The 24,206-nt window shown below is 47.4% G+C and overlaps 9 protein-coding genes across 9 annotated transcripts; 6 read left to right on the top strand and 3 right to left on the bottom strand.

Annotated features, from left to right (window-relative positions):
- Positions 1 to 610, top strand: CANTADRAFT_168310 (uncharacterized protein). Its single transcript, XM_020206347.1, has one exon. The coding sequence runs from the start codon at positions 58 to 60 to the stop codon at positions 508 to 510; it is 453 nt and encodes a 150-aa protein (XP_020065784.1). The 5' UTR covers positions 1 to 57; the 3' UTR covers positions 511 to 610.
- A 208-nt stretch (positions 611 to 818) lies between these two features.
- LTE1 (mitotic regulator) lies at positions 819 to 5,267 on the top strand (the record flags this gene model as incomplete). The annotated part of the gene is made up of 3 exons (XM_020208406.1): positions 819 to 1,765; positions 1,835 to 4,967; positions 5,022 to 5,267. Coding segments are annotated over 3 exons (4,326 nt in total), but the record flags the coding sequence as incomplete, so codon positions are not given.
- Positions 5,268 to 5,797: 530 nt separating this feature from the next.
- Positions 5,798 to 7,792, bottom strand: AMO2 (Amo2p; the record flags this gene model as incomplete). Its single annotated transcript, XM_020209379.1, has 1 exon — positions 5,798 to 7,792. The coding sequence occupies one exon, from the start codon at positions 7,790 to 7,792 to the stop codon at positions 5,798 to 5,800; it is 1,995 nt and encodes a 664-aa protein (XP_020065782.1).
- Positions 7,793 to 9,974: 2,182 nt separating this feature from the next.
- Positions 9,975 to 10,469, top strand: PEX22 (Pex22p; the record flags this gene model as incomplete). Its single annotated transcript, XM_020208398.1, has 1 exon — positions 9,975 to 10,469. A coding segment is annotated over one exon (495 nt), but the record flags the coding sequence as incomplete, so codon positions are not given.
- Positions 10,470 to 10,942: 473 nt separating this feature from the next.
- FRP3 (putative ammonium permease) lies at positions 10,943 to 11,752 on the bottom strand (the record flags this gene model as incomplete). Its single annotated transcript, XM_020209313.1, has 1 exon — positions 10,943 to 11,752. The coding sequence occupies one exon, from the start codon at positions 11,750 to 11,752 to the stop codon at positions 10,943 to 10,945; it is 810 nt and encodes a 269-aa protein (XP_020065780.1).
- Positions 11,753 to 12,254: 502 nt separating this feature from the next.
- Positions 12,255 to 13,994, bottom strand: ECM38 (Ecm38p; the record flags this gene model as incomplete). The annotated part of the gene is made up of 1 exon (XM_020209445.1): positions 12,255 to 13,994. One exon carries the CDS (start codon positions 13,992 to 13,994, stop codon positions 12,255 to 12,257), a length of 1,740 nt encoding a protein of 579 aa, XP_020065779.1.
- Positions 13,995 to 14,383: 389 nt separating this feature from the next.
- Positions 14,384 to 18,308, top strand: RAD2 (ssDNA endodeoxyribonuclease). Its single transcript, XM_020206348.1, has one exon. The coding sequence runs from the start codon at positions 14,774 to 14,776 to the stop codon at positions 17,936 to 17,938; it is 3,165 nt and encodes a 1,054-aa protein (XP_020065778.1). The 5' UTR covers positions 14,384 to 14,773; the 3' UTR covers positions 17,939 to 18,308.
- A 371-nt stretch (positions 18,309 to 18,679) lies between these two features.
- On the top strand, positions 18,680 to 21,088 carry CANTADRAFT_48000 (uncharacterized protein; the record flags this gene model as incomplete). The annotated part of the gene is made up of 1 exon (XM_020209534.1): positions 18,680 to 21,088. The coding sequence occupies one exon, from the start codon at positions 18,680 to 18,682 to the stop codon at positions 21,086 to 21,088; it is 2,409 nt and encodes an 802-aa protein (XP_020065777.1).
- Positions 21,089 to 23,247: 2,159 nt separating this feature from the next.
- Positions 23,248 to 24,189, top strand: RBT1 (adhesin RBT1; the record flags this gene model as incomplete). The annotated part of the gene is made up of 1 exon (XM_020209374.1): positions 23,248 to 24,189. A coding segment is annotated over one exon (942 nt), but the record flags the coding sequence as incomplete, so codon positions are not given.
- Between the last annotated feature and the right edge of the window lie 17 nt (positions 24,190 to 24,206).

Below are 24,206 nucleotides of genomic sequence, written 5' to 3'. Positions count from 1 at the left end.
ATGTCTCTAGCACTATGTCTCTAGCACCAATGTCTCTAGCACTATGTCTCTAGCACTATGTCTCTAGCACCAATGTCTCTATACCATGTTAAAGTCTATTCTCAAATCTCTCTAGCCTACGATCATCCACAATTCTCCAGCAAACGGCGGTGCATCACCTATCGCCGGCACTACCACCATTTCTACCAATACCTACCTTATTTACTTCAGAACCCCGTCAATGCACTTCGCAGCCTCTCATCACCAGTCACGTGCGGCCCATACTATTTCTCGACGCGCTCACCACCTCGCCTGTTAGCCGATACTGTCACCACCAGAGAGAACACTGGCCAGGCCCATCCATGGCTCCAGAGCCCGCCTGGCCAGGTGGCCCTAGCCAATCGCTCTCTGCGCCAGCCAATAACTGGCATCCGTACCGCAAAATCCTCCCTGCTGCCCCTGACACCACCTTTACTGGACCCCCTCCTCTCCCTCGTACCGCCAGTCTGCCGCCAGCGTACTGAGGTATAGTCCCCCCATCGTCTCCCGCCTCGCTAGCCTCGCACGGGCTCCCGCTACGAATTCCCGAGAGCTATTGTTCGCGTCGCCCTATTGTTACCAGTGACGCCTCCTGCACACAGACCCCAGATATTTGTTGTTGTTTTCAGGACATATACTCGAGCAGAACCGTCATCAGTCCCATCCCATCCCCCAGCAGGCCGTCCCCAGTCATGGCCACCGAAGAGATCCCTACGGGCCCCAGCCCCTCGATCGACGACATGATGGAGACCCAAAGCCAGAGAAACTCGCTTTCCAGAGCGTCCATATTCAACGTGCTAGTGCAAGATCAACTAGTCCACCCTGACTTCATCTACAACAAGCACAACGAGTCGATCTTCGACGACGAACGCATCTTCCCGTGCTTGCACCTGGGCCCAGCCACCGACAACATCGTCAAGTTCGACGACAACAACCCCGAGTTGATCAACAGTGCCACCCTCAAGGCGTTGTTGGTTCAGCTCACCTCCCCCGAAGTCATTGACTACAACTTGATCTGCGACTTCTTCCTCACATACAGAGTGTTCGTGGCCAGCGAGGAGGTCATGAACCTCTTGTTGACCAGGTTGATCTGGGCCTTGCAGTACATCAATTCCAACGTCGAGTCCAACAAGAGAATAGGTAAGCTTGTATTGTTGAGAACATTCGTGGTATTGAGACACTGGATCCTCAACTACTTCGTGGACGACTTCGACCCCAACAACGCCTTGTGTGACTTGTTCGTTTCCACCATCAACAGAATCACCATCGAGTCCAATCTTATCTGCAACAAGATCTCCGACGAAGAGGACCAGGCCCAGAAGATGGTGTTCGAGAAGAAGATCTTGAGCGACTTGAAAATACATTGGTTGAATCTCGTCAACGAGTTTTGGAAGGTCAATGTCGATATCGACCTGATCGTCCAGTCGCATGACATATTGACCTATAGTTTACCCTCGAGCTCCGAGATCCCAAACACAAAAAGACTATCAAAAACCAACACGGAAATGTCTCTTCATACCAACCCATCTTACAGAAGATCAGCCATGCTCTCATTGTATGACAAAAAGGCCTTGCATAAATGTATTATCTTTGATGATGTTAATAACCAAGACGAAAATCCTCAGTACTCGATCAACAATTTGTTGCTTCAACATCAATCCTCAAGACAATCATTGAATATTAAATTGAAAGAGTTACAACTGCAACATGACAAGCAAGGCAAGTCTCCGATTATCAACAACTTCCAGTTCCAAGCCTTATCAGAAAAGCCCAATTCCAAACCACGTAATAATACCCCATTGGCACCTACTAATAGACATAATCACATGAACTTGAAGGACTCTTCTCTCACATTGAAGAAGACTAGTTCCAATATGAACACTTCAATTGATAAGGAAGTAACTGATGAACCAGCAGATTCTTCGCCAGAGGACCCTGTAACCACTCCCAAGAAACAAGCTCAATCTAAGCCTAAGCTGGAACCAAGTGGGTTTTCTACTAATGGAAATGTCAGATTGCCCAACTCTAAAGTAACCCAAATTTTACCACCCACGCCAGTTAAGAAAATGGACTATGTAATTAAGGGGACAAGTGAATTCAGATCTTCGTTAAATGGGTCACCACGTAAGAATCTGATGAGTCAGCCTCCTCATGTGGATTATAGCTCAAATGCTGTGGACAGAAAGAAATCAATCAAGAAGTTCATGGATGGATGGAAAAGAACAATCATTAACACTGCTCATTCTCACAACCGTAGTCATAACGATGAGTTGATTTCACATAAAACAATTGACAACGAAGATATCGACGCAGTAATTACTGATGCTCTCAATAACATCGAGGATGAAAAACAAGAAATAATAGGGCATAGAGTTGATGTTTTGAGTGCAAGAATAATTGATGAGTTGGAATATCTTTTGAGATATTACATACGAAATGATGTTTCTCCAGGAATAATAATTGAGGATGATAGACAGCAAAGTACAAAGCAGCTGAATGATGATTTACCTAGTGCTAATATAGATGATATTGATTACGAGGAACATGAGCAGCTAGGTATTGATGTGATGGGATCTCCCGCCAAAAAACCAAGGATTTCCAGAAACATGACTGAACTGTCAATGAACGCGGAAATTGATAATATCATAGATGAGGATGAAGTAGTTCCCCAGGAAAATGAAAATGAAGAAGACATGGATATCAATGATTTATCTGATCTAAACATCATCAAGATAGATAACCTCATAAATGTCAAAAGAAGCAACGAGGAGAAGAATCAAAATAGATTACAATCCATTAACCCTCAGATCGGAGGTTCAAGTGAAAACTTCTTGCCTGAAGCATTGGTTGACAACTCACAGGAATCTTCATTCCAAAAAGCTGCAAGTATCAATTGGAATGATGAAGGAAACTTAGACTTAGAGAATTCAGAAGTTCAAGTGAATAATTCTGCTGATTCGAACGTATTCAATGATGATGGAGAAACTTCAAATAGACCAGATATGTCAGAGAGAATGTTAAAGTCAGCTACCCAATACTTTGATGTTAGCACGGAGTTGCCAAATCCTCCCGAAATGCACTTCAGTGAGTTTCAGAATACTAGTAATTCTTTTGATACGTCAATCTCAACACCAAGTAACATTACCCAGTATGATGCCGATATTGCTGAATTGGGTATTGCCTTAAGTCCACAACTGATTCAACAACAGACAATCAAGAGAATAAGTTTCAACGATCATAGCAGTTTTCAACGGGCATCTGGAATTTCTAGACACTCGGGAGGCTCGGCATTTAAGAGGGACTCTGTATCAAGAAATTCGAATGGCTCTGTGTTCAGAAGGGATTCCATGAAATCATACATTAGTTATGATTCCGCTTTTTCAGCATCAAATGGCTCCAGGAACTCCATGAGAGATAATGGACCATTGAAGAAGATGAACGGCTTCAATAACTTGAGAACTTTGGCAGGTCCAACGTTTACGGAAAGAAACTCATTGGATTTACCTGTTAGAATAAAAACGGGTTCCATTGGGTCAATTATATCTAGATCGTCTTCGGTGAGGAGAAGTGTGCGTTTTAGCACGCTATGTGCTTTAACAGAACTTCCTTTCAGTAATTATCAAACGGAATCCATTGTCGAAAAGAAAAACTCCGTCTTACAAAGATCTTCAAAGCTGTCTGATGTGGCTGACAGTTCGATCTTTTCTGTGGCTATGAAGAGTAGGAAAAACTCAAACAAAACCAACACTGAAAATTTACATTCAAGTAACAACTCTTCAGCGAATTCAATTGCAATTCCAGGTATTAGTAGTTATGTGTTGAAAGAATTGGCTGCTATTCCAGATGAATCATTCCAATCTAACGATCCTATCGAATTTGCCTTATTCAAGTTAGAAGGTAAAGATTCCACCAAAATCTTGAATAAGCGTGCTCTGCAGCTTAGTGAGAAAAGCCCTCGTGATACCAGCTCTAGTACAATCGAACCTGGGCCAAATTCAACCGACGAAATTCTAAATGAAATTGAAAACGCAAATACTGAAGATCTAATCGACTTTTCCACTCAACAAGACATAACTCAAGAGATTCCCTTGACCCCTGTTAAAAGACGGGACGAAAAGAACCAAATTCGTCCTTTGACACCATTGAAACAGAGACTCATCTTACACGATCCATTAACGTCAACTCCAAACAATGACAGTGTCTTTTTCAATCCATCGAACTTCAATAGCAATTCAACCAGTCCAGCTCTTGCTTCACCCAAGATCATCCTCGATAACTATGCACCTTCAAATGATTATTTATCAGTAAGAAAAGTGATGAGCTTTTCTTCTCACATCTCATTTGTCCTTGGTTTTGATTCGCAAGCTCTTGCAAACCATTTTACTATTATTGAGAAGGATATGCTACAAGAGATCGATTGGAAAGAGCTTATTGAACTTAAGTGGAACAAGGAGCTCACTCCAGTCAATAGTTGGTTGGAAATTATTGTCAACGATCAATACTACAACAAGAATAAAGGAGTAAATTTGATCATTGCAAGATTCAATTTGATGGTGAACTGGATAGTATCGGAAATAATCTTAACAAGGAGTCAAAAGGAAAGGATTGCAATTATTTCAAGATTCATTCATATTGCTCAAAAGTGTTATTCTTTACAAAACTATTCCACTTTAATGCAAATCATCTTGGGATTAACTTCTGAAAAGGTTCAAAAGCTTCGTGAGACCTGGAAGAATCTCCCTCCAGGTGATATTTTGATGTTGAAGAATTTGGAAGAGCTTGCTTCTCCATTGAAAAACTTCTTAAATATCAGATTATGCATTAATCAAATGAAACCATCAAAGGGATGTATACCTTTTGTGGGCTTATACTTGAGTGATCTTATTTTCAATGCTGAAAGACCAACTTTCATCAAGCAAAAGAAAACTACCAAGGAAGAGGAGACATTCGTGCCCATGGTGGCATCTCCTTCTTCGATGCATACTAAAAATACTACAAAAGAGTCACCTAATACATCCAAGAATCTCGATTCTGATGTTTCCGAGTCAACAATTAATACAACTAGGGAGGTTGAGAAGGTTATCAATTTCTCTAAGTTCAGAACTTCGGTCCATATTGTTAAGTCATTGTCCCAGTGTATTGAGTGGTCATCTTACTATGAGTTGGAGCCCAATGCTGAGTTGTTATCGAAATGTTTGTATATTAAGTCGTTGGATGAGGAGGAGATGAATTACTGTTTGAGTAATTTGGATTACGAATAAGCTAGCAGTGCTAGTAAACTCTGGGTATGTAACTGTATAAACTAATGAATAATTAATTGAGAATTTGTAGGGCTGATTGCTAAACGAAACACTGGCGTGATAGTTGTAAATGAGTTGTCACAGTCTATCCTAATGCTTCGATATTCATTACAGTCCGGGAGGATGTAGTAAATGCAGAACAAGAATATTCATAATCTAGAATTGATTTCTAGCAATGAAGAATTTATGATTATTTTACATACATGACTGTAATACTACATACTCTAGTAACGATAAAAGCTCTATTGTATCTTCTTACGATATTATCGCAAGGTTTGGCCAAGGTACCTATTTCTTCTAGCACCACAAATGATGGCTGAAGCATGTCATTGGTACTTTCATTATCAGACCATTTCTATTTTCAAACATAGTTTTTAACGATCGATGCATGTAACTTATACCATAAGACATTCTACACTCATTCTAAAACATATTTCTATTTGCGAACATAGTTGGCTATATACTTCATAACTGAATCATTAAATTTTGCTGCTGCAACATGGAGGTTCAGCATCACTACCGATTGGGTGGTTAACAGACTTGTTGAAGTTGTTGTTGGCTTGAGGAAGATCCAAGGCTGGGTTCTTGTCGAAGAAGTTGAATGGAGCCAAGTGGATGGTGTGAGTTTCAACAGGCATGACTGGGAAGTCTTCAACTCTTGGGATGTGGGTGAAACCCAAAGTGGCCCAGACAACAAGATCTTCGTTTCTGACCAAGTCACCGTTGCTACCCCAAACACCAAGACCTTCGTCGGTTTGGGATTGGTTGGTGAACTCACCAGCAGCGAACAATTCGTGGTCTCTGTACTTGGTGACCCACATTTGTTCGGTAGCGAACTTGGCTCTCTTGACGTTGAAGGAGTCGTCGTCAGCCAAGATCATTTGGGCAGCTGGCAAGGAAACCTTGTAACCGACTGGACCCTTGGAGACAGGGTTGATGACGTTTTCGTTAAGAATCTTCACGGTTCTGTTGGTGAATGGAGATTGGTCGATGGAGCCAGCCTTCTCAACGAAGTGTCTGTCGGTCACGAAACCGATACCGTATGGGTTCAACTTGTTTCTTGGCAACTTGAGGGTGTCGTCGTAGACAACAGTGTTCTTGTGACCATCGACGGCAGGGTCGATTCTGAACGACAAGATGTGTTGATGGTAGGCAGCCATGACGTTTGGTCCGACAATGGTACCCCATGGAACCTTGACGTTTTCGTCGATTGGCATGGTACTCAAAATACCAGTGGCTCTGGTTTCGATGTCGAGAGAACCGTCGGTGACAAACTTGAAGTTGATGATGTACTCGTAGTTGGCGACAGTAGCGATGGTTTGGACTACGAACTCTCTCTTTCTGGCGAGAACAGCGTTACCGTTTCTGTAGTTGACGTGCTTGTACAACAAACCGTTGTCTTGTTCGTGCAAACAGATGGTGTTTGGAACCACGAATGGGTCACCGTTGGCGTGGATACCCATACCGTCCAAGTAGGTGATGGTACCCAAACAGTCACATCCCAAACTCAAACTGTTACCACAGGCACCGAAACCACAGTCACCCAAGTCGAAAGCTTGCTTTCTGTGGTATGGGGCTCTTGGGTCACCGTAAGGAACGGTCATTTCAGACAAAGACACACGGTAGAACACTTGTCTGCCCTTGAACCAGGCGTCGTAGATGGCGAAACCTTCTCTGGCAGAGGAGGAGACTCTGAATTCCCATCCTTGCCACTTGATCTTGGAGCCTTGGACGGTGTAGGATGGACCTTCTGGCTGGTTGACCAACAATGGCTTGACTTCTCTCATGACGTTCTCGCCGTTCAAGTCTGGGTGGTACTCGACGGCTGGGACCTCTTGCCATGGGCCAGTAGGGGTGATCTTCTCGTCGTAGCCGCCTGGCAAGTAGTCAATTCTGATGAACTTCTTGGTGAAACATTCGAACACAGGCGAGAACTTCAAGGGCAAAGAGTAGTGGTTGGATTCAGAGTGTCCGTTACCAGCAAGGACATACATGAAAAATTGCACCAATGGTCTCTTTTCGTTTGGATCGTCGGTGGCGTAGATCCATGGGTCGTTTCTAACCTGGTAGCCTGGAGGCAACTGCAACTTCTCGATCTCAGCCTTGACAGCTGGGTGGTTGTTACAGTGCTCTTCCCAGTCTTCCATGTCTTCTGGCAAGAGAGGACCACAAACACCCTTTGGCAATTGGACCTTGGTGATGATGTGGCCCACGGTAACGTTGACCAAAGCCTTGTTGAACTCCAAGGTATTAGTCCAGTAATACGCGTAGAGAACTCTTGGGATGTTTGGCAAAGGCAAGCCTTGTCTTTCAGCATCGAGGTACTTGATCATGTCCTTCTTGGGAGGATCGGTTCTTTCGATCTGGACGAAGTGGCAGTTGGCATCGGCTGGGTAGGAGTCTTTGATGAGCTTAGAAGCTAACTTGATTTCGTAATCCTTAACGGAGTCAAAAGGATGGATTCTTGGGGCCATTTTGGAGGTGTTGGACTGTGATGGAAAGTTGCAACCATTCGGGGGACGCTGGGGTCTTATATAGCTTGTGGGGTGGGAGGCTCTGGCTGGCGCTGGAGGAGTAATCTCCACCTCATCTGCTGCAACTTCCGAATGCGGCAGCCGGGTGAACCTACCGCATCGGAGCCCACCTGTTATCCGCCTGCAGCTGGAGGATACCGCGCCGCCCGAAAAGGCAGCTGGGATCGGTTCTGTACTGTGGTGGTGGTGGTATGGATGCCGATCTGGTGGGTGTGGACTGCCAGGTCCATCCTGGCGTGGTGGTCGAGGTTGAGATAGCTCTGGTGTCCTCCAGATGGACTACCCCACTCGTGGCCCCGCTCCGTTGGCGGAATGATAATGGGGTTTGGTATTGGCAAAAGCGCATGTCTCGGACCAATCAGGCAATTACACATGCGCTATCTTGTGGCCATGCCTGCACCTAGTGCTGGCCCCGATAGTATGACTCGGCGCCGGAGCCTCCTTCACTAGGCGCCATTCTCGAAGAGGAGAAAATAGCGGAAATTGTTCCAGTAACTACAACCGAACCCCGACTCCAGATTGGAGATACTAGATGGGGGCAGATCCCGCCGTTCGCCCCACTGGACCCCACTGGCCTTCGTTGGCCCCGAGTGCACCCGCCAGGACCCCTCAGATGATGTCGATATCTAACGGTCATTCTCAGGCCCAGCTAGGCGATCCCAATTGGTAAACGTGACTGGTTGCGACTCCAAATAGGCATAGCGGATCGGCATTTCTGGAGAATGGCGTGAGGACGGCTACTGGCGGAGGGGCAGGGTGGAGGTTGTAGATGATACTTTGTATCATCCTAAGCCTTCTCTGTTAGACTTTCCACAAATAGGCTGTTCCATCGTGAAGGTTTTTCAGAGTATTGTAGTACAGATATTGGAGCTATTTCTCCAGCAGTCTTACCTTTATTAAAAAAAATCGTTCTATTAGCTTCTGGAGTTACTATAACCGTAGTATGCTGATACCATAGCGAAGTACAGTAGTCTCAGCTAGATCGCCTCTACATCAACTGGTTATTTTAAAATTTTCAACCATCGGTTGGTGATCCTATAACGGTGCGGATTTATCACTCCCTTATCTTGGTGCACCAATTTATGCTAGCGTGAATTAAATCAGTAACTCGTACTTGAGAAAAATATTAAATGAGTTCGTAAAAAAGGGTGCTCTATATGAATTCAACGTATTAGTCTTTCATTTCTCCAATATTATGATCTGTTTTACACACGTAGGATTACGGCCTTGGCTCTTAAATGTATGAAAATTGTGAAATATTAGGGTGTTCTTCTACCTGAAAGATCACAGAGGAAATAAATAAGAATAATTGGTTTATGGGTAAAGCCAAACTATTTGCTAAACAAACTATGAAAATGGTCCATTAGTAGAGGCACAATAATCACCTAGAATTACTGTATCGTAGGTTTCGGTCCATCGTGAACTATGGACTTGGCGATCCTCATCGTGAAGGCACATATTATTTTACATAATGAGTATGGCATGTCGAGTGGCCTACGCAGATTGTTTTACGTGAGTATGGGTTGGTAAGTCGTACTCCCTATCTCTGATTGTAGCGTTAAGGCTATTGAGCCACCAATTCTTGAAGACACATACCCGTGAATTTTGTTGGTAGTGAGCCCCACTTCGGCCCCACTGGCACGGATCTTGAAATTCCAAATTCTTGACCAAAACTTGAAAATCAGGCCAGGCTGCGAAATGCTGCTTACGTAAGCGAAACTGCTTTTGCCTACCAGCCAATCGAGAGTGTCTTTTCCTGTGGTAAGGCGCTGGTGGCCAGGTTGCATTGCCCCACAAGGGTTTCCCCAAGGGGTCTCCTCGCCTCAGCCATCCGGTGTGCCCACGTCACTCCAAACGTCCCCTCATAATCTGTTCTGAGGAGAGCGAATAAAATGTTGGGAAAGCGTGTTCCGGGCAGTGTGCCCTCGGAAGACATAGGGCTAACTGCGGCCGGCAATTAGCTCTCACGTGACCACCACATTTGGGTCATGAGCGGTGGGATTCACCCCCGGAAGTGCCCAGGTATAACTAGCAAAGTAGCACCACCAGACTCCCAGTGGATAATTGCACGGCTCCAGCGACCATCTCCCGGATCCACAACATGCCCTCACACATCAAGCAAGCGCAGAAGAGCCCCAAGCTTTGGCTCGCAGCATTGGTGGCCAGCTCGGTGGCTGCCATCTCGTACAAGATCTACAACTCCTACACCCAAGCCAGCGAGGAAGAGCCTCGTGGCAGCTACAAGCTCTCCAAGCAGTCGGTCAACAAGTCGATCGTGTTGACGCTCTCGTCGTCGGTGATCAACTCGAAGTTGCCCTTGAACGACATCCTAGTCAACTCGCAGAACGTGGTGTTCATTCTCCCGCCCAACCTCTCGGAGGAGGACTTGAACAACGAGCTCAACACCGAGTTCGTCAACAGAGACAACAACTACAAGTTGCTCAAGTGCCTGAACTTGCAGGGATACGTGCAGATGTTGAAGAACCTCCAGCCAGACCTCCTTCTTATCTGTGCCGACGACTTGGGGTTGTCGACCATGAAGCTCACGCAGGACTTGAGTCGGTTCATCAAGCAGATCGTCAACATCGACCAGACCAACGACGACATCTGTGCGAAGGTGATGCCTATATTCAAGTGAGCGGGTCTCGGGAGTATAGCATACAGCGAGTATAGTAACAGACTGGTTAGGAATGCGATGATGGAGTATTAAAGCTGCCTAGGCATTGCATTCATGGATTGAGTTTGCACAGCTATTGCGAATTGAACTGTAATAGTATGAAGTTTCGATTGACACATTTGATAATGCATCTTACACTGCGGTTCACGCGTAGAAATAAATAGTAAATTAGTATAAATAGCATCAAATAATAAATAAGCCGAATCAGTCGTTCATGATAGCGGGCCTGGTAGCCGTTTCGTTAAGTGATTAAGCAGCTGGCACAATAAATAGCCGGATTCGTAAAGTGTTTAACCACGGTTGGCTCAATAAATAGTAGCCGGATCAGTCGTTCATGATATGCAGCTTTCGTTACAGTCATCACGCTTCTGCACGCTTGACATCTGTCATATGCGGCATACACACATCACGCACTAAGCACTCTTGGCCTTATCCTGCAAGTCTGGCAACTGGAGAACCTTGATAGGAAGGTAGCTGTTCTGGGGGTTGGCAATACCCGCGTAGGCATTGTACCAGGCACAGAACGCAGTGATCAACCCAAACACTCCCGCAACCTTCTTGACAGTCACGTCGCCGCCCTTGAACTCGCCAATGGCAAGCAACAAGAACGTGATGCTCAAGAAGAAGAAGATCGAGAAGAATGCAGCAGTGGACTTAAGCGTCATCACACACATGAAAAACGTGAAAATAAACCAGCCAAGCAAAAAGATTCCGAGTGCATTAGTCAATTGGGTGGGTTCACCCTCATATGCAGCCTCAATACCAAACTGACCTACCAAGATGGCTGCGTACGAGCCCCAGAAACCTCCGTAAGAGCACAAGGCGACACCACCAAAGGTGTTGCCCACGGCGATCTCGAACAAGCCGGCAATGAGCTGAGCAGCTCCTCCGTAGAAAAACGCCAAACCAACCACGATGTTAGGGATGGTGACGCCTCTGGCACCGACATTGACCAACGAAAGCACAAATGTGGTGAGCGCAAATGCAGACAATCCCAAGGGTGCAGGGTTGGCCAAGTCGTACTTGGGAGGAGGGGCAAGACCGGGGTTCAAAGTACCACCAAAGGCCTGGGCCAACTCGGACTTGAGGTAGCGTTCGTTACCAAACTGAATGTACTCTCCCTCAGACTTGACACGGGTGAAGCCATCGCCAGAGGCAGGGCCTTCGGAGTTGTCGAGGATGAGGGTGTGGGGTTTGTGTTCCTGGTTTTCGATGTCTGACATGACGTAGTATGGGGAAATTGGCGGTGGGAAACCACGCGACAAGTGTCTGTTTTATATCTGCGAGCGATCGATGTGGTTGGGGATGTCTGGTGGTGTTGAGCGGGGGCAATAGTTTGTGATCGGATTTAGGCTGCGCACACGTGACGCAAAATTTTTTAGGGTTTGCTGATCTATGGGGTAGCTCGGAGGATGCGGACTTGTGGTGTGGGGCTCTGGAGCAAGCTTTACATGGCTTGGCAAACCCATCAGTTGGGGGTGGGCCCATTGGGGGGCAGAGGGGGGCTCCGGCTCAGGGGAGGGCCCGTTGTTGGCCCGGCCGGGTGTGTCTGCCTGCAGACAGGCGGGAGTTTGGCGCATAGTGCTGGCGGAGGGGCATCGCGAGCAGCATTCGGTGTGGGGAAACGGTGCCATGCACCAATAATAGGATAATTGTGGGCTTCACTTGTGGTGTCAGTAGGTGCAGGAGGCAGTTTGTGGGGCCATCACAGCTGGCGGGGGGGTGCTATACGAGGGCCACCGCAGCGCCGTCGCCTCGTGGGTCGGAGCCTCCTGCATAGGTGAAGCCATGGCGGTGAGTGCTCATTTGGATGATTTGCGCCCGGCCAAAAGTGGAGCGGGCAGATCCCGTGACCTCCCTCGTATAGTGGCCCCAGCTAGACAATTGTTGGACAACGGCTGGCGCAATTCCCGCCTCAAGATGCACCTCCGTGCGAGGGGTGCTGACAGGCCCATCGGCGCCGCGGCCGGAGTCTGCGGCACCCGCGTCCTCATCCTCCCAAGCGCTAAGCACCACCCGCAGCGCGTCCACCAGCTGCTGGGGCGTCATGCCAAACACAGTCATGTTGACGACGTGCTGGACGTGGCAGATGGGCTGGGCAAATCCGCCCATGTTTCCGAACGACGCATAGAGCTCGCCGTTTTTGGTGATCATCCCGGGGATGATGGTGTGGTAGGGACGTTTTCCTCCTTCGAGCGAGTTGGGGGCCCCTGCCGTCAAGTTGAAGTTGGCGCCCCTGTTGTGGAGACAGAACCCATACTCAGGCACCACGATGCCGCTTCCAAAGCCGCGATACACCGAGTTGATGAACGAGCACGCCTCGCCGTTGGCGTCGCCCACAGTGAGATACACGGTGTCGCTGCGGTGCCTGGGGTTCGGCACCGCGTGGCGCATGGTGCTGGGAGGTTCCACCACGGCGCCTGGTGCAAACTGCTTGGCCCGCTGGCGCAAGTATGCACGGCTCACAAGGTGCTCCACAGGAATGTCGTGGAATTGGGGGTCGGTGACGTACTCGTCGGAGTCGTAGAACGCAAGCTTGCACACTTCCACCACCACATGGAGGTACTCTGCCAGGTTGTGCTCCATCTTGGTGAGATCGATGGTTCCCTGGTCATGTAACGTCTGGATCATTCCCAACGCCATCAACGCCACGATCCCGTGGCCGTTGGGCGGAATCTCCCACACCTGGTAGCCCCAGAAGTCCACGCTGAGTGGTTCCACGAACGTGCTGGTGTGGGACGCCAAGTCGTGGTGCGACAATTTGTGTCCTCGCGAGGAGGTTTCCGCCACGAGAGCGTCGCCAATGGGTCCCTTGTAGAACGCGTCCTTGCCGTGCTGGCCAATCAACTTGAGTGCCTCTGCCACCGGGGTGTTAGTGACCACGTCGCCCTCGTAGGGAGCTCTGCCGTCCACTATGAACGGGTTGGGTACTGGTGACTGGCGCTGGAGCTTGGCCACCCCTCGCTGCCACAAGTGCGCCAGCACCTCCGCCACGGGAAAACCGCGCTGGGCCATGTCCACTGCGGGCTGCAAAAGCTCGTGGAACGCCACGGTACCGGAGCCCCACTGGCGCCAGGCGTCGTGCCAGCCAGCGATGGCTCCCGGTACTGTTACCGAGAAAACCGACTCGTAGGGGATGCGCGCCATGGGTTGGCCGTGGTTGTGGTGGTCCCACACGTCCTGGATGGTCACCGCCAGGGCGGCTCTGCCAGTGGCATTGAGCCCCAACACCTGGCCGCCAGCGGGCCCCTTCTTATAATAGAGGGCAAAGCAGTCACCACCAATTCCGGTGGAGGTGGGCTCGGAAACACATAATGCCGCGGAAACCGCAATGGCAGCATCCACGCAATTGCCGCCTTTTTCGAGGATACGGACGCCTGCAGCATTGGCTAGCGCCTGGGTGGACGCCACCATGCCGCGGGACGAGTAGACGGTCGAGCGACGGGAGTAGAAGGGGAAGGACATTGACCTTTAATTAGTGAGATTTAAAATATGGGCTATTCGCGAGAATTTATCGAGATTTCTTCAAGTTGTTATCGGTGTTCGAAAATTAGTAGCTAGCTTTCGGAAAAGCGTAGTATTATCAAACCAACTTACGATGTTTGCAGAACCCAATCTGGTATTTATTTCGCTAGGGTCGTTTCGTTTGGCCTTGGTAATTCTCGACTTTGTAATTTGGGGTACTTGGGGATGCGCCAATTCGGGGTAATCCTGGTGTTTTGCGGCAATTTTGGAGAGCTTGCAAGCAGTTCCGGGTAATTATCGGGGGTTTGCAAATTCCAGAGTATGGTTGTACAATTCAGGAGTTTGCAATTCTGGAAATGCTTGAGGGTGGTGAGGGGTTTGGTGGTATGCGTGATTCTGAGTAATTCGGAGCTTTCACTTGCGGGGGTTTTAGGGCAAATTATTGCAGGTAGTTCAAGGCTATTCTGGGGTTGTAGTAATTCTAGATTGTTCTGGGGGTTGTAGTAATTCTAGATTATTCTGGGGGGTAATTCTGTTAATTCTGCAATCTCCTAATTCTATTTTAACTCTCCACTTGGGTTTTTCGCTAATTGTACACTTGAGCTCAAGGCAAGGCAGGGGTTTGAGAACAGCGGGGTACACACAGGGATTTGACACCTCATTTATGATTTGACGTCCCGCATATCGCTGCAGGCGCCCCTGACACCGACAGCTGACTAAGCTGCGGCCCCGATTACCTAACACACTTCCCCATCGCCATCGCCTCCATCTGATCCACCATGGGTGTGAAGTCGTTATGGGAGATTTTGGGCCCCACAGCCCGTCCCGTCCGCTTGGAGGCACTCTCGCGTAAGAAGTTGGCAGTCGACGCGTCCATCTGGATCTACCAGTTCCTCAAAGCCGTCAGGGACTCCGAAGGCAATGCGCTTCCCCAATCGCATATCGTGGGGTTCTTCAGAAGAATATGCAAGCTTCTCTACTTTGGCATCTACCCTATCTTTGTGTTTGACGGAGGTGCTCCGCTGCTCAAAAGACAGACCATTCTCCAGAGAAAACAGAGACGGGAAGGCCACACAGAAACCACTCGCCAAACAGCTCAGAAACTTCTAGCAATCCATGTCCAGCGTCAGGCACAACAGTACCACGCGTCGAAGGCTAGCCACAGCGACGATGGCGATGGTGTGTTCTTGGAAGACCTTCCTATAGCCCATCCTATGCACGGAGAACGTGCTCCACAACAGTCGCATGCTCCTCCTACCTCTACCAGGTTCGTGAAGAACGACGAGTACCATCTTCCCACCATCGAGAAGTTTCGCGTCAGCACCAGCGACTCGCGGATCATGCCTGAGGACGAGTTCCAGGAATCGCTTGCTGAGTTCGACTACGTAGACGGAATCGATATCAACTCAGTGGATCCCAACTCGAAGGAGTTCCTTCAATTGCCCATCGGCACCCAGTACATGGTTCTCTCGCACTTGAGACTTAAGTCACGGTTGAGAATGGGATACAGGAAGGACCAGCTCGAGGCGTTGTTTCCCGACAGCATGGACTTTTCCAAGTTCCAGATCCAACAGGTGCAGAAGCGAAACTTCTACACCCAGAAACTTATGAACGTCGCGGGTATGGGCGACGACGGTAACGCCACAAGGCGTATTGCCGGTGACAAGGACCGTAAATATGCCTTGATCAAAAATGACGATGGCTGGACCCTCTCGATCGATGGGGACTCCAGTGAAAAAAATCCAATTGTGTTGGATGAGGATGGAAATGAGGTCAAAAATCCGTTTGTGCCAGTCAAGGATGAATTGAAACAAACCCTGCAGAACCAACCAGGCTCTGATGACGACAGTGACGAATTTGAAGACGTAGACCTCGATGTGCAAGAAACAGAGCAGGAGAAGGAGCAACAAAAGGCCCTAATTGAATCCATATACAGCCAGTATGAGACTGCCAATCCAGGAGTGCCTACCGTTGATGGGTTCCATGAAGATGATTTACGCAGAGCAATTGAAAACTCGAAGAAGGATTTGGAACTGTTATACAGACAAGAGGCTGAATTGGATACAAAAATCTCAGAGCAGCAGGGATTGGACCCTCAAAATAATTCCAGCGGGGGATTGGGAAGATCCTTCTTGTTCGCTACTGGATCTAAGATCCCGTCGGTCAACAAACAAAAACCTCAAGTTGTGAATGGGCCTGGAGAAAAGAGCCTGGCAGCCTCTGAATCGCTAGGATCCTCATTTTTATTTGGAGGTCCTACTGTGCAGAAACCTTCTCTGCCAGATTCGTCAACGGCTGTTCCAATTGTTCCTCAACCGCAATCTCGAATTGTGGAAGACACAGAATCTCGGCCAAGAAGAGAGGCCACGGTCACTTCTGAAGGGCCAGGATTTGTCTCCGAAGACAGCAAGTCGGGGGCTGAGGTTATAGAGGTGGAACCAGAGAGCCCTGAGGTCGTTACAAGAATTGACAGTGGTGATCAAAGCTCTGCAAATGAGATTAACGTTCCAGTAAATGTACACGAAAAGGGCCAAAATGATAATATCAAAGTTCAAATTGACCTAGACAAGAAGGACCATGAATCGGAGCAAAACGAAAATTCCAACAAGGAAATTACAAAAATAAAAAACCAGCCTATTCCTTCGTGGTTCAACGAGGGCCTTTCTGAACTGAACGTACACCAGCAAACCAGCTTTGGCGAGGCAAAAGACACGAGAGAGCAGTTTGTGGAAGACGAACATGCAGGGTTGATTCCTTGGAACGAGGCGAGAGAGATGTTCCTGGGTGCAAAGCAGGACTATGTTAACGAGCTTTCGGATGGTGTGAGTGATGAAGACGATATCCAGGAAATTGCACCACCAGAAGCACAACGAGCTCAAGACATTGACGCAAAAGAGCCCAGAGAACCGCTCAGAGAAGCCGAAGCCAGGAAAGCACAAATCATTGAATATGACTTTGAAGACGATGATGGGGATGAGCTCTTGCATCAGTTAAGAGAAGAGGAGGATGGCCACGAAAACTTCAAGTCCACGATTCAGAAATCACTCGAGGTGCCGTTGGCCACAATCAACTCCAGTATCACCCAGGAGCAGATGCTTCAAGAAAAATTGAACAAGGAGAAGAGAGACTCTGAGGAAGTAACGCAAACCATGATCAGTGATGTCCAGGAGTTGCTCCGCAGGTTTGGAATCCCCTACATCACCGCCCCCATGGAAGCAGAAGCTCAGTGTGCCGAGCTCTTTAAACTCAACTTGGTGGATGGCATCATCACCGACGATAGTGATTCATTCCTTTTTGGTGGAGACAAAGTGTACAAGAACATGTTTAACCAGAAGCAGTACGTGGAGTGCTATATATCCGAAGAAATAGAGCAGAAGGTCGGGCTCACTCAGGACAAGCTAATTGAGTTGGCATTATTGCTTGGGAGCGACTACACAGAGGGGATTAAGGGAGTGGGGCCAGTGTTGGCCATGGAGATTTTGGCCGAGTTTGGCACCCTTAAGGACTTCAAGAAGTGGTATGACCAACAGACCACCAGTCTTACTACCAAGAATACCGAGACAGGGCTAAAGAAGACCTTGCTGGCCAGGATCAGAGCAGGAAAGCTCTTTCTTCCGGACTCGTTTCCCGATCTGGTGGTATTCACTGCCTACAAATCACCCGAGGTGGACCACGACAAGAGCCCATTCAAGTGGGGCGTGCCCAGTTTGGACCAAATTCGCTCGTACTTGATGTACAATGTCAACTGGCCCCAGGAAAGGGTCGACGAGGTGATGGTGCCTTTGATCCGAGATATGAACAGAAAAAAGCAAGAGGGCACCCAGTCCACCATTAGTGAGTTCTTTCCTCAGGAGTACATTCAGTCACGGAAAGAGCTTAGTTTGGGCAAGAGAATTAAAACTGCAGCTAACAAGTTGAACAAGCGGGCCAAAACCACAAGCTAGCATAGGATGAAGTGTAGTAACCTTTACTACAATACCCTAAAAAACCTTTGCTGTGGTTCGTGACTACTAAATTTAGGAAGCATTAGTAAGAAATTATCAATAAATTGATAGTAGTAAATTAAAAGTAGGCAGTCTGCAGTCTGCAGTCTGCATGGTGTGTGTGTTTGCGAGAGCATAGTATGTAGATATGATTGGAGCAGCGGTGACGGGAATTATTATTAGTAATAAATTACAAATCAACGATCTTGCGGGGTAAATTGTGTTTCCTGCATAGTAACGATACCTGAAAGATACGATTATTGTAAATTTATAGCATTTAAGAACAAAAACTACAAAAATGTGTATCGTGAGATTGATTGAGTTGTGAATTCCAAAGTTGAAATTTGGTCAATTATGCTAAAAGGACCACCCAGAATGAATGGGCATCTATTTGTAAGAACTTATGTAAATTCCACGAGAATGGTGGTATTCTTGTCTGACTACTACAGAATGTCGCTCACTACCAATATTGATTAGACGTAGAAAAAACTAAAAACATTCACAGTGGATCAGCTTCTCTACCAGCTATACAAATACCGGAACAAACTCTCCCAGAGCACATCAAGCACCTTCCCACCACGGCCAGTTGCTCACTAATGGTGCTGTTACCTCCGTTCCAGCCGGAGACACGCTCGCATGTAGCGACATTTATCTAACGACAAAACTAACCAACTAGCGCCAACCACCACCACCACTACCACCATGGCAGATTCATTTTCCAAGATCTCCTCGATGTTGGAGTCTGCTCGGGACTTCACCATTGAGGCTGCAGTGTCAGCTTCAACCAGGCTAGTGGACACTCCCAGCTCAATGAGGCCCAAGGAAATCTCCAAGCTCTTGAACTCACGTTCAGACAGAGATATCCTCTCGGGAATGCGGTGTGTGATCTCGTTGATATCGCGAGGCGAGGACGGCCAGATGTACTTTGCGGACGTAGTGAAGAACGTCACAACTTCCAACCAGAAGATCAAGAACCTCGTGTTGACCTACTTGATCCGGTACGCAGAAACAGAGCCAGACACCGCCCTCTTGTCGATCAATTCGATCCAGAAGTCGCTCAACGACAAGGACCCCATCAACAGGGCTAAGGCCATCCGGTCGTTGGCAGGAATCCGCATCCAGACTATCGTGCCCATCTTGCTTCTCTGCATCAAGAGAACCATCTCCGACCCTTCGCCCATTGTGCGAGCAGCTACAGCAATATCGCTCGGAAAGGTCTATGACATGGACAACTCCACCAAGAAACAGGTCATGGATTATCTTTCCAAGTTGTTGGCGGACAGCGAGCCCCAGGTGGTGACCTCTGCCATCAAGACTTACTACAAGATGAAAGAGAATCTAGGCGACGGCAACAAGAAGTGGGACCCTATCCACGGCAACTTCCGTCGGTTCTGTGGCATTGTCAGGGAGTTGGATGAGTGGGCACAGTCTTTCTTGATCGAGTTATTAACGGAATACTCTAGAAAGTTCTTGCCCAGACCCAAGTTGTACTTGAAGGACTCATCGAACCAAGTGATCGACTTGCCAGAGAACTGGAAACTCATTCCATTCCCAATCTATGATATCACTTTCGATAAGGATCTCGAGTTGTTCTTGGACTCCTTGAAGTTGTTGGTGTATTCTGCATCCGAAAACGTCATTTTGAGCATAGCCAAAGCATTATACTCGTTGGCCCCACCACTGTCCTTCAGATCGTTACAAGTCAACTCAGCATTGGTGAGAATTGCCACTTCTTCCAAGAAGCACATCTCCTATTTTGCCTTACAACTCATTTCAAGCATAGCAGAACAAGATTCAGGGTTGTTTGATCAGTCATTCAAGAAATTTTATGTCTATCCCACAGACTCCCTAACGGTGGCTAAAAGTAAGCTTGAGATTCTCTCATTGTTAGTCAATGATAATAACCACAAATACATCGTGGAGGAACTAAAGTACTACGCGGCGCACTCGAAAAACGTCCAGATATCAAAGGAGGCGTTTAAAGCTATCGGAAAGTGTTCCCAGATTGCGCCCGAAAAAATCTTAAGTTGGTGTTTGAAGCAGGTCAAAAATAGAACAGGTCCTATTTTGAATGAATTACTTACAGTAATCCGATACTCAATTCAGGAGAAAAGTAATCTGACAACAAACATAGCCAATCAAAAGGAAGAAATTATCCAAACTACCTACAAACTTTCACTAATTTTGCAGGATAGAACTTTTGGATTAGAAGGTGAGGCAAAAGCAAGCATAATTTGGTTTATAGGAGAGTTTACTGATGCTGCTAATAATACAATCGGGCCAGATGTTTTGCGATTGCTCATTAGAGGATTTGCAACCGAACCAGAGGTGGTGAGATATCAGATTCTAGTCTTGGCCGCCAAATCGTTTTCGTACGAGTTGAATCGTATCAAGAAGGAATACCCCGATGATGAAATCGACCAACTAGTAAATGAAAACATAGTTTGTTTGATGTTTCAGCATATCTTGCAATTATCAAAATATGACGCCTCTTATGACACCAGAGATAGGGCTCGAATGTTGAATGTTTTGTTGAACACTGGCAGCGAACAGGCGCAATTGGCGTCTTTGTTCTTGCAAGTGCCCAAACCCGCACCATTTGTCAATTCTTTGAGTGAGACTAGTAGCCACAACAAGAATTTGACCAAGTACCTCGAGGTTAGTGATTGGAGCAACCCCGAAGACCTCCCCCCAGCAAGCGTTAGAAAAGAAACAAAGGTGCAGGTGAATAAGCTTGGTACTTCCGGGGTATCATCAGTCTCCTCAGGCTTTGGTAACGGTACTAAGTCACCCGTGCCAAGTTCATCCCATGCAATTTCTTCTGCAAGCTTCAACAGCAACGAGAAGCCAAAGTTCACAGGTAAACAAACCTACCAACTACAGAGTTTGGATGACTTCTTTGGGAGTGATGAAGAGGAAGAGGAGGAGGAAGAGGAAGATGAAGAGGAACAAGAAGCGGATGGGGCGGAATCTGAAACAGAAAGTAGCTTTGAAAGTTCATCAGGCGAGTCCAGCTCTGACGAATCCGTTAATCCAGATGCCGAAAACGGGTCAGCCCAAGAGGAAGACTCGGACGCGGATAGTAGGAAAAGCTTCCTTGCCAGAAATTAATTGACCCCATGCAGCGAACGGTGAATCTAGAAGCCTCGAGGCCCCAAGGGGCAGATGACCAGATGGGAAAATCCGCCCGGTTTGGGTGAAATTTCATAAGCTTGTATATCTAAGACTAATGCATTTTAGCTGCCTCGACCATGCAACATCTATGCCTCATGCGAATTTGTGGTGCGAGAGTAATACTTCGTAAATTGCCCATATGGCGCACATAGGGGTTACAACGCTGTGAATCAATAGACTAATGAGTTTAGCAATGCGGCTTTAAAGGGATGTGACCGTAACCTTAAACCCACCATCGTTGTACCTCACCTTGAAATTATTGTTAAATGCTTATGCCCACTGGTTGCAGGCGAGATGCGCATTTCGGCGATTTTAGGTCCAATTCGAGGTACCATTTTTCACCCTATATGCACACCATCACCACTGTTTCCAGCACCAGAGCACGACACTACTTGGGCATGGCTCTTCCGTAGACCTATATGGGGCCGCACAGCTAGTTGGGCTAAATACGGTCCACACAATAGACCGTACAATAGCCCTTCTCCACTCTCTGGATCCGAGCGCATGTGGTGGTGCTAAAAAATACTGTTCGCTAGCTGGTAGACGAGCACCGAGGTTCCCGCGACAGTTTGTGATTATGATCAAGCTTCCCAACCCCAGGCGACGCACCCCTCACCCTTCGAACGCGTGTAAAGTAAGGAAAACAAACGTGTTTCGGTCAAGGCGGATGTGTGGACAAGTTGATGCCTCAAGGGTCTGTGGGTGAACCCTTGCTTGCATCAACGATATAACCAACTGAAATAACAGTCATGTTGTATGCATATATTGTTTGGGGTATCGTGCATTGCCATCTGTGGATGGCCGGTGTATTGTCCTGGTCGTATCTTGGAGCTGTTCCCACTAACAAATCGGTTGAACGTGATTCGTAATTTTCATCGATTGTGCCAACTCTAAAGCGCAAGCGCATGTGCTCCCGTTCGGGCGCACGGGCATTTGCCAAACCCTCTGGTGAACCCTGAGGACCTTTGATCGGTGGTACGAGCTGGTGGACGAAAACGGAAATTGAGGACCCCCATGCGCAGACGAGCAGGGCACACATAGACGAACTACTATTTGGGAGCGAAATGCACCCAAATGGAGTGCAACCGTTGCCCCTCTCTAATTCATTCCGAGATGATACGCTGCACATGGTAGAAATCAGAGCACCAGCATGAAATAGGGCAGGAACCAGTGCGCCAGCGAAACCTTTTTCAGGTACGCGGGCGCCCGTGTATGCTCTGGTTTGTTTGTCAATACTGCAGCAAGTCACCTCTGCTTCCCACTCCCCTAGATTCTTACGCTAGCAAGATACAGGAACGCACTTGGTGGGTTCTATGTGGACATACGCCTCATATTCAAATCAAATTAGCCGAAGCCAATTTTGTTAGAACGAGCACTTTGCTCGTGATCATCAACGTCTAAAAGGTTAATTCCAGGCGTCGTCAATTTTTAGTGTATCATATGGTACGGCACTTTGATTGTTCCCACAATGGTTCAGATTTCAACTAGCCAGTCTGAAACAATCATGGATCAAGCGTCGGATCAAGGTTACCCAGAGCTGCATTGGCCCATGGAAATCATGTCAGGGGAGACCCTCGTTAAAACACAGGCCGCTTATCCGTGGCCCCTGCCGAATTGAGGCAAATTATATGTGGTGCAAAGCAGGTTCCGGGCATAGACCATTGGCACAAGCACGGACGGATGATACGAAACTAATTTTTTAGTTCGCGTAAACCCTTGGACCATCCACTCGCCAGTCAAATCGGGTAATTTTTTTTTTGCACCTGCATCAACCCAAAAAAGTGGTTGCGAATAATTATTACATGCGTATGCGAATTTACTCCTTATTGTTCATACATCAGGAGGTCGATGATTTATTTTTAACAGTTTTTGGCGGCAATACACCATGTTCATGGGCTTTGGAGTACCGCTACAACCGGTGTTATTATACACGTTAGGGCAAACCTTCTTTTTGGTGAAATAATGCGTACGGCAGTTGCAATAGTTGCAACTCTGGGCGGACTTAATGATTTCAACAACAGAGTTCTGAGATATAAATAGGGCTGCCAGAACCCTTCATCAATTTTCATCTCAACAACCTCCATCGTTCGCTTACAATGAGATCTGCTACACTCGTTTCAATTGCCTTAGCTTTGGCAGCAGCTCCAGCTGAGGCTACCTTCCCCTTCCATGACAGTTTCTATGACTGTGTCCCACCTAACAGTCAACCATGGAAGTGTCAACAGTTGAACATCTTCGCTCCTTCCAGTTGGAAGAGAGACCTCGACTTCGAGGAAGAAGACTTCGACTTGGAAAAGAGAACTTACGACTTAGTGCCTAAGGCTGCTTTTGCCGTTTCTCAAGTTGACAAGGCCGAAAATGGTCAATACAGATTGACCTGTAACTACGAAGCCGATCAATCTTCTGAATTGAACAAATACTTGTTCCCTCACGTCAAGACTTTGGGTATCAAGAACACTGGTGTTGCCGATGTTAACTTGATCGGTAACTTCAAGGCTCAAGTCTCCAGTTGTGCCAAGTGGAGTACCACCGTCTTGGTGAAGCCATCTGTCCAGAACGGTAAGTGTTGTTTGCCACACGGTTTCTCCATCGAGTTCGACTTCAGCGCCAGCTTGAACGTTGACGCCTCCTACTGGAGTGATGTCTCCACCGTTTTCGGTAACTCTTGTTCTTACGGCTTTGGTGCTGGTAACGGTCTTAACAAGGTTGACCCAACTACTGTCTTCAACGATGTCTTGCACGGATTCAAGAAGAGAGATGGCAATGCTGACAAGTCTCCAAGCAAGAGAACCTTCGGTGCTCTCGGTTTCTTGAAGGGTTGTGCTACCCAAAAGAAGGATCTTTTGAACTTCTGTTGGGACTGTGACTGTCCAGGTACTTCTACTTCTACCACCAAGTCTATTCCACCAGCCAGCTCTACCGTCAAGACCTCTTCTACTGGTTCCACTGTTAAGACTTCTTCTACTGTCCCAACCCCACCAGCTAGCTCCACTGTCAAGACCTCTTCTACTGGTTCTACCGTGAAGACTTCTTCTACTGTCCCAACCCCACCAGC

This window comes from Suhomyces tanzawaensis (genome assembly GCF_001661415.1).
Source record: "Suhomyces tanzawaensis NRRL Y-17324 unplaced genomic scaffold CANTAscaffold_2, whole genome shotgun sequence".
Lineage (NCBI taxonomy): Eukaryota > Fungi > Ascomycota > Pichiomycetes > Serinales > Debaryomycetaceae > Suhomyces > Suhomyces tanzawaensis.
Note: the sequence above shows the minus strand (reverse complement) of the source record. Positions and strands in the feature narration are given on the sequence as shown.

Excerpts from the sequence above, each read along its gene's own strand:
- CANTADRAFT_168310 (XM_020206347.1), top strand. The coding sequence starts at position 58 with ATGTCTCTAGCACCAATGTCTCTATACCATGTTAAAGTCTATTCTCAA.
- RAD2 (XM_020206348.1), top strand. The coding sequence starts at position 14,774 with ATGGGTGTGAAGTCGTTATGGGAGATTTTGGGCCCCACAGCCCGTCCC.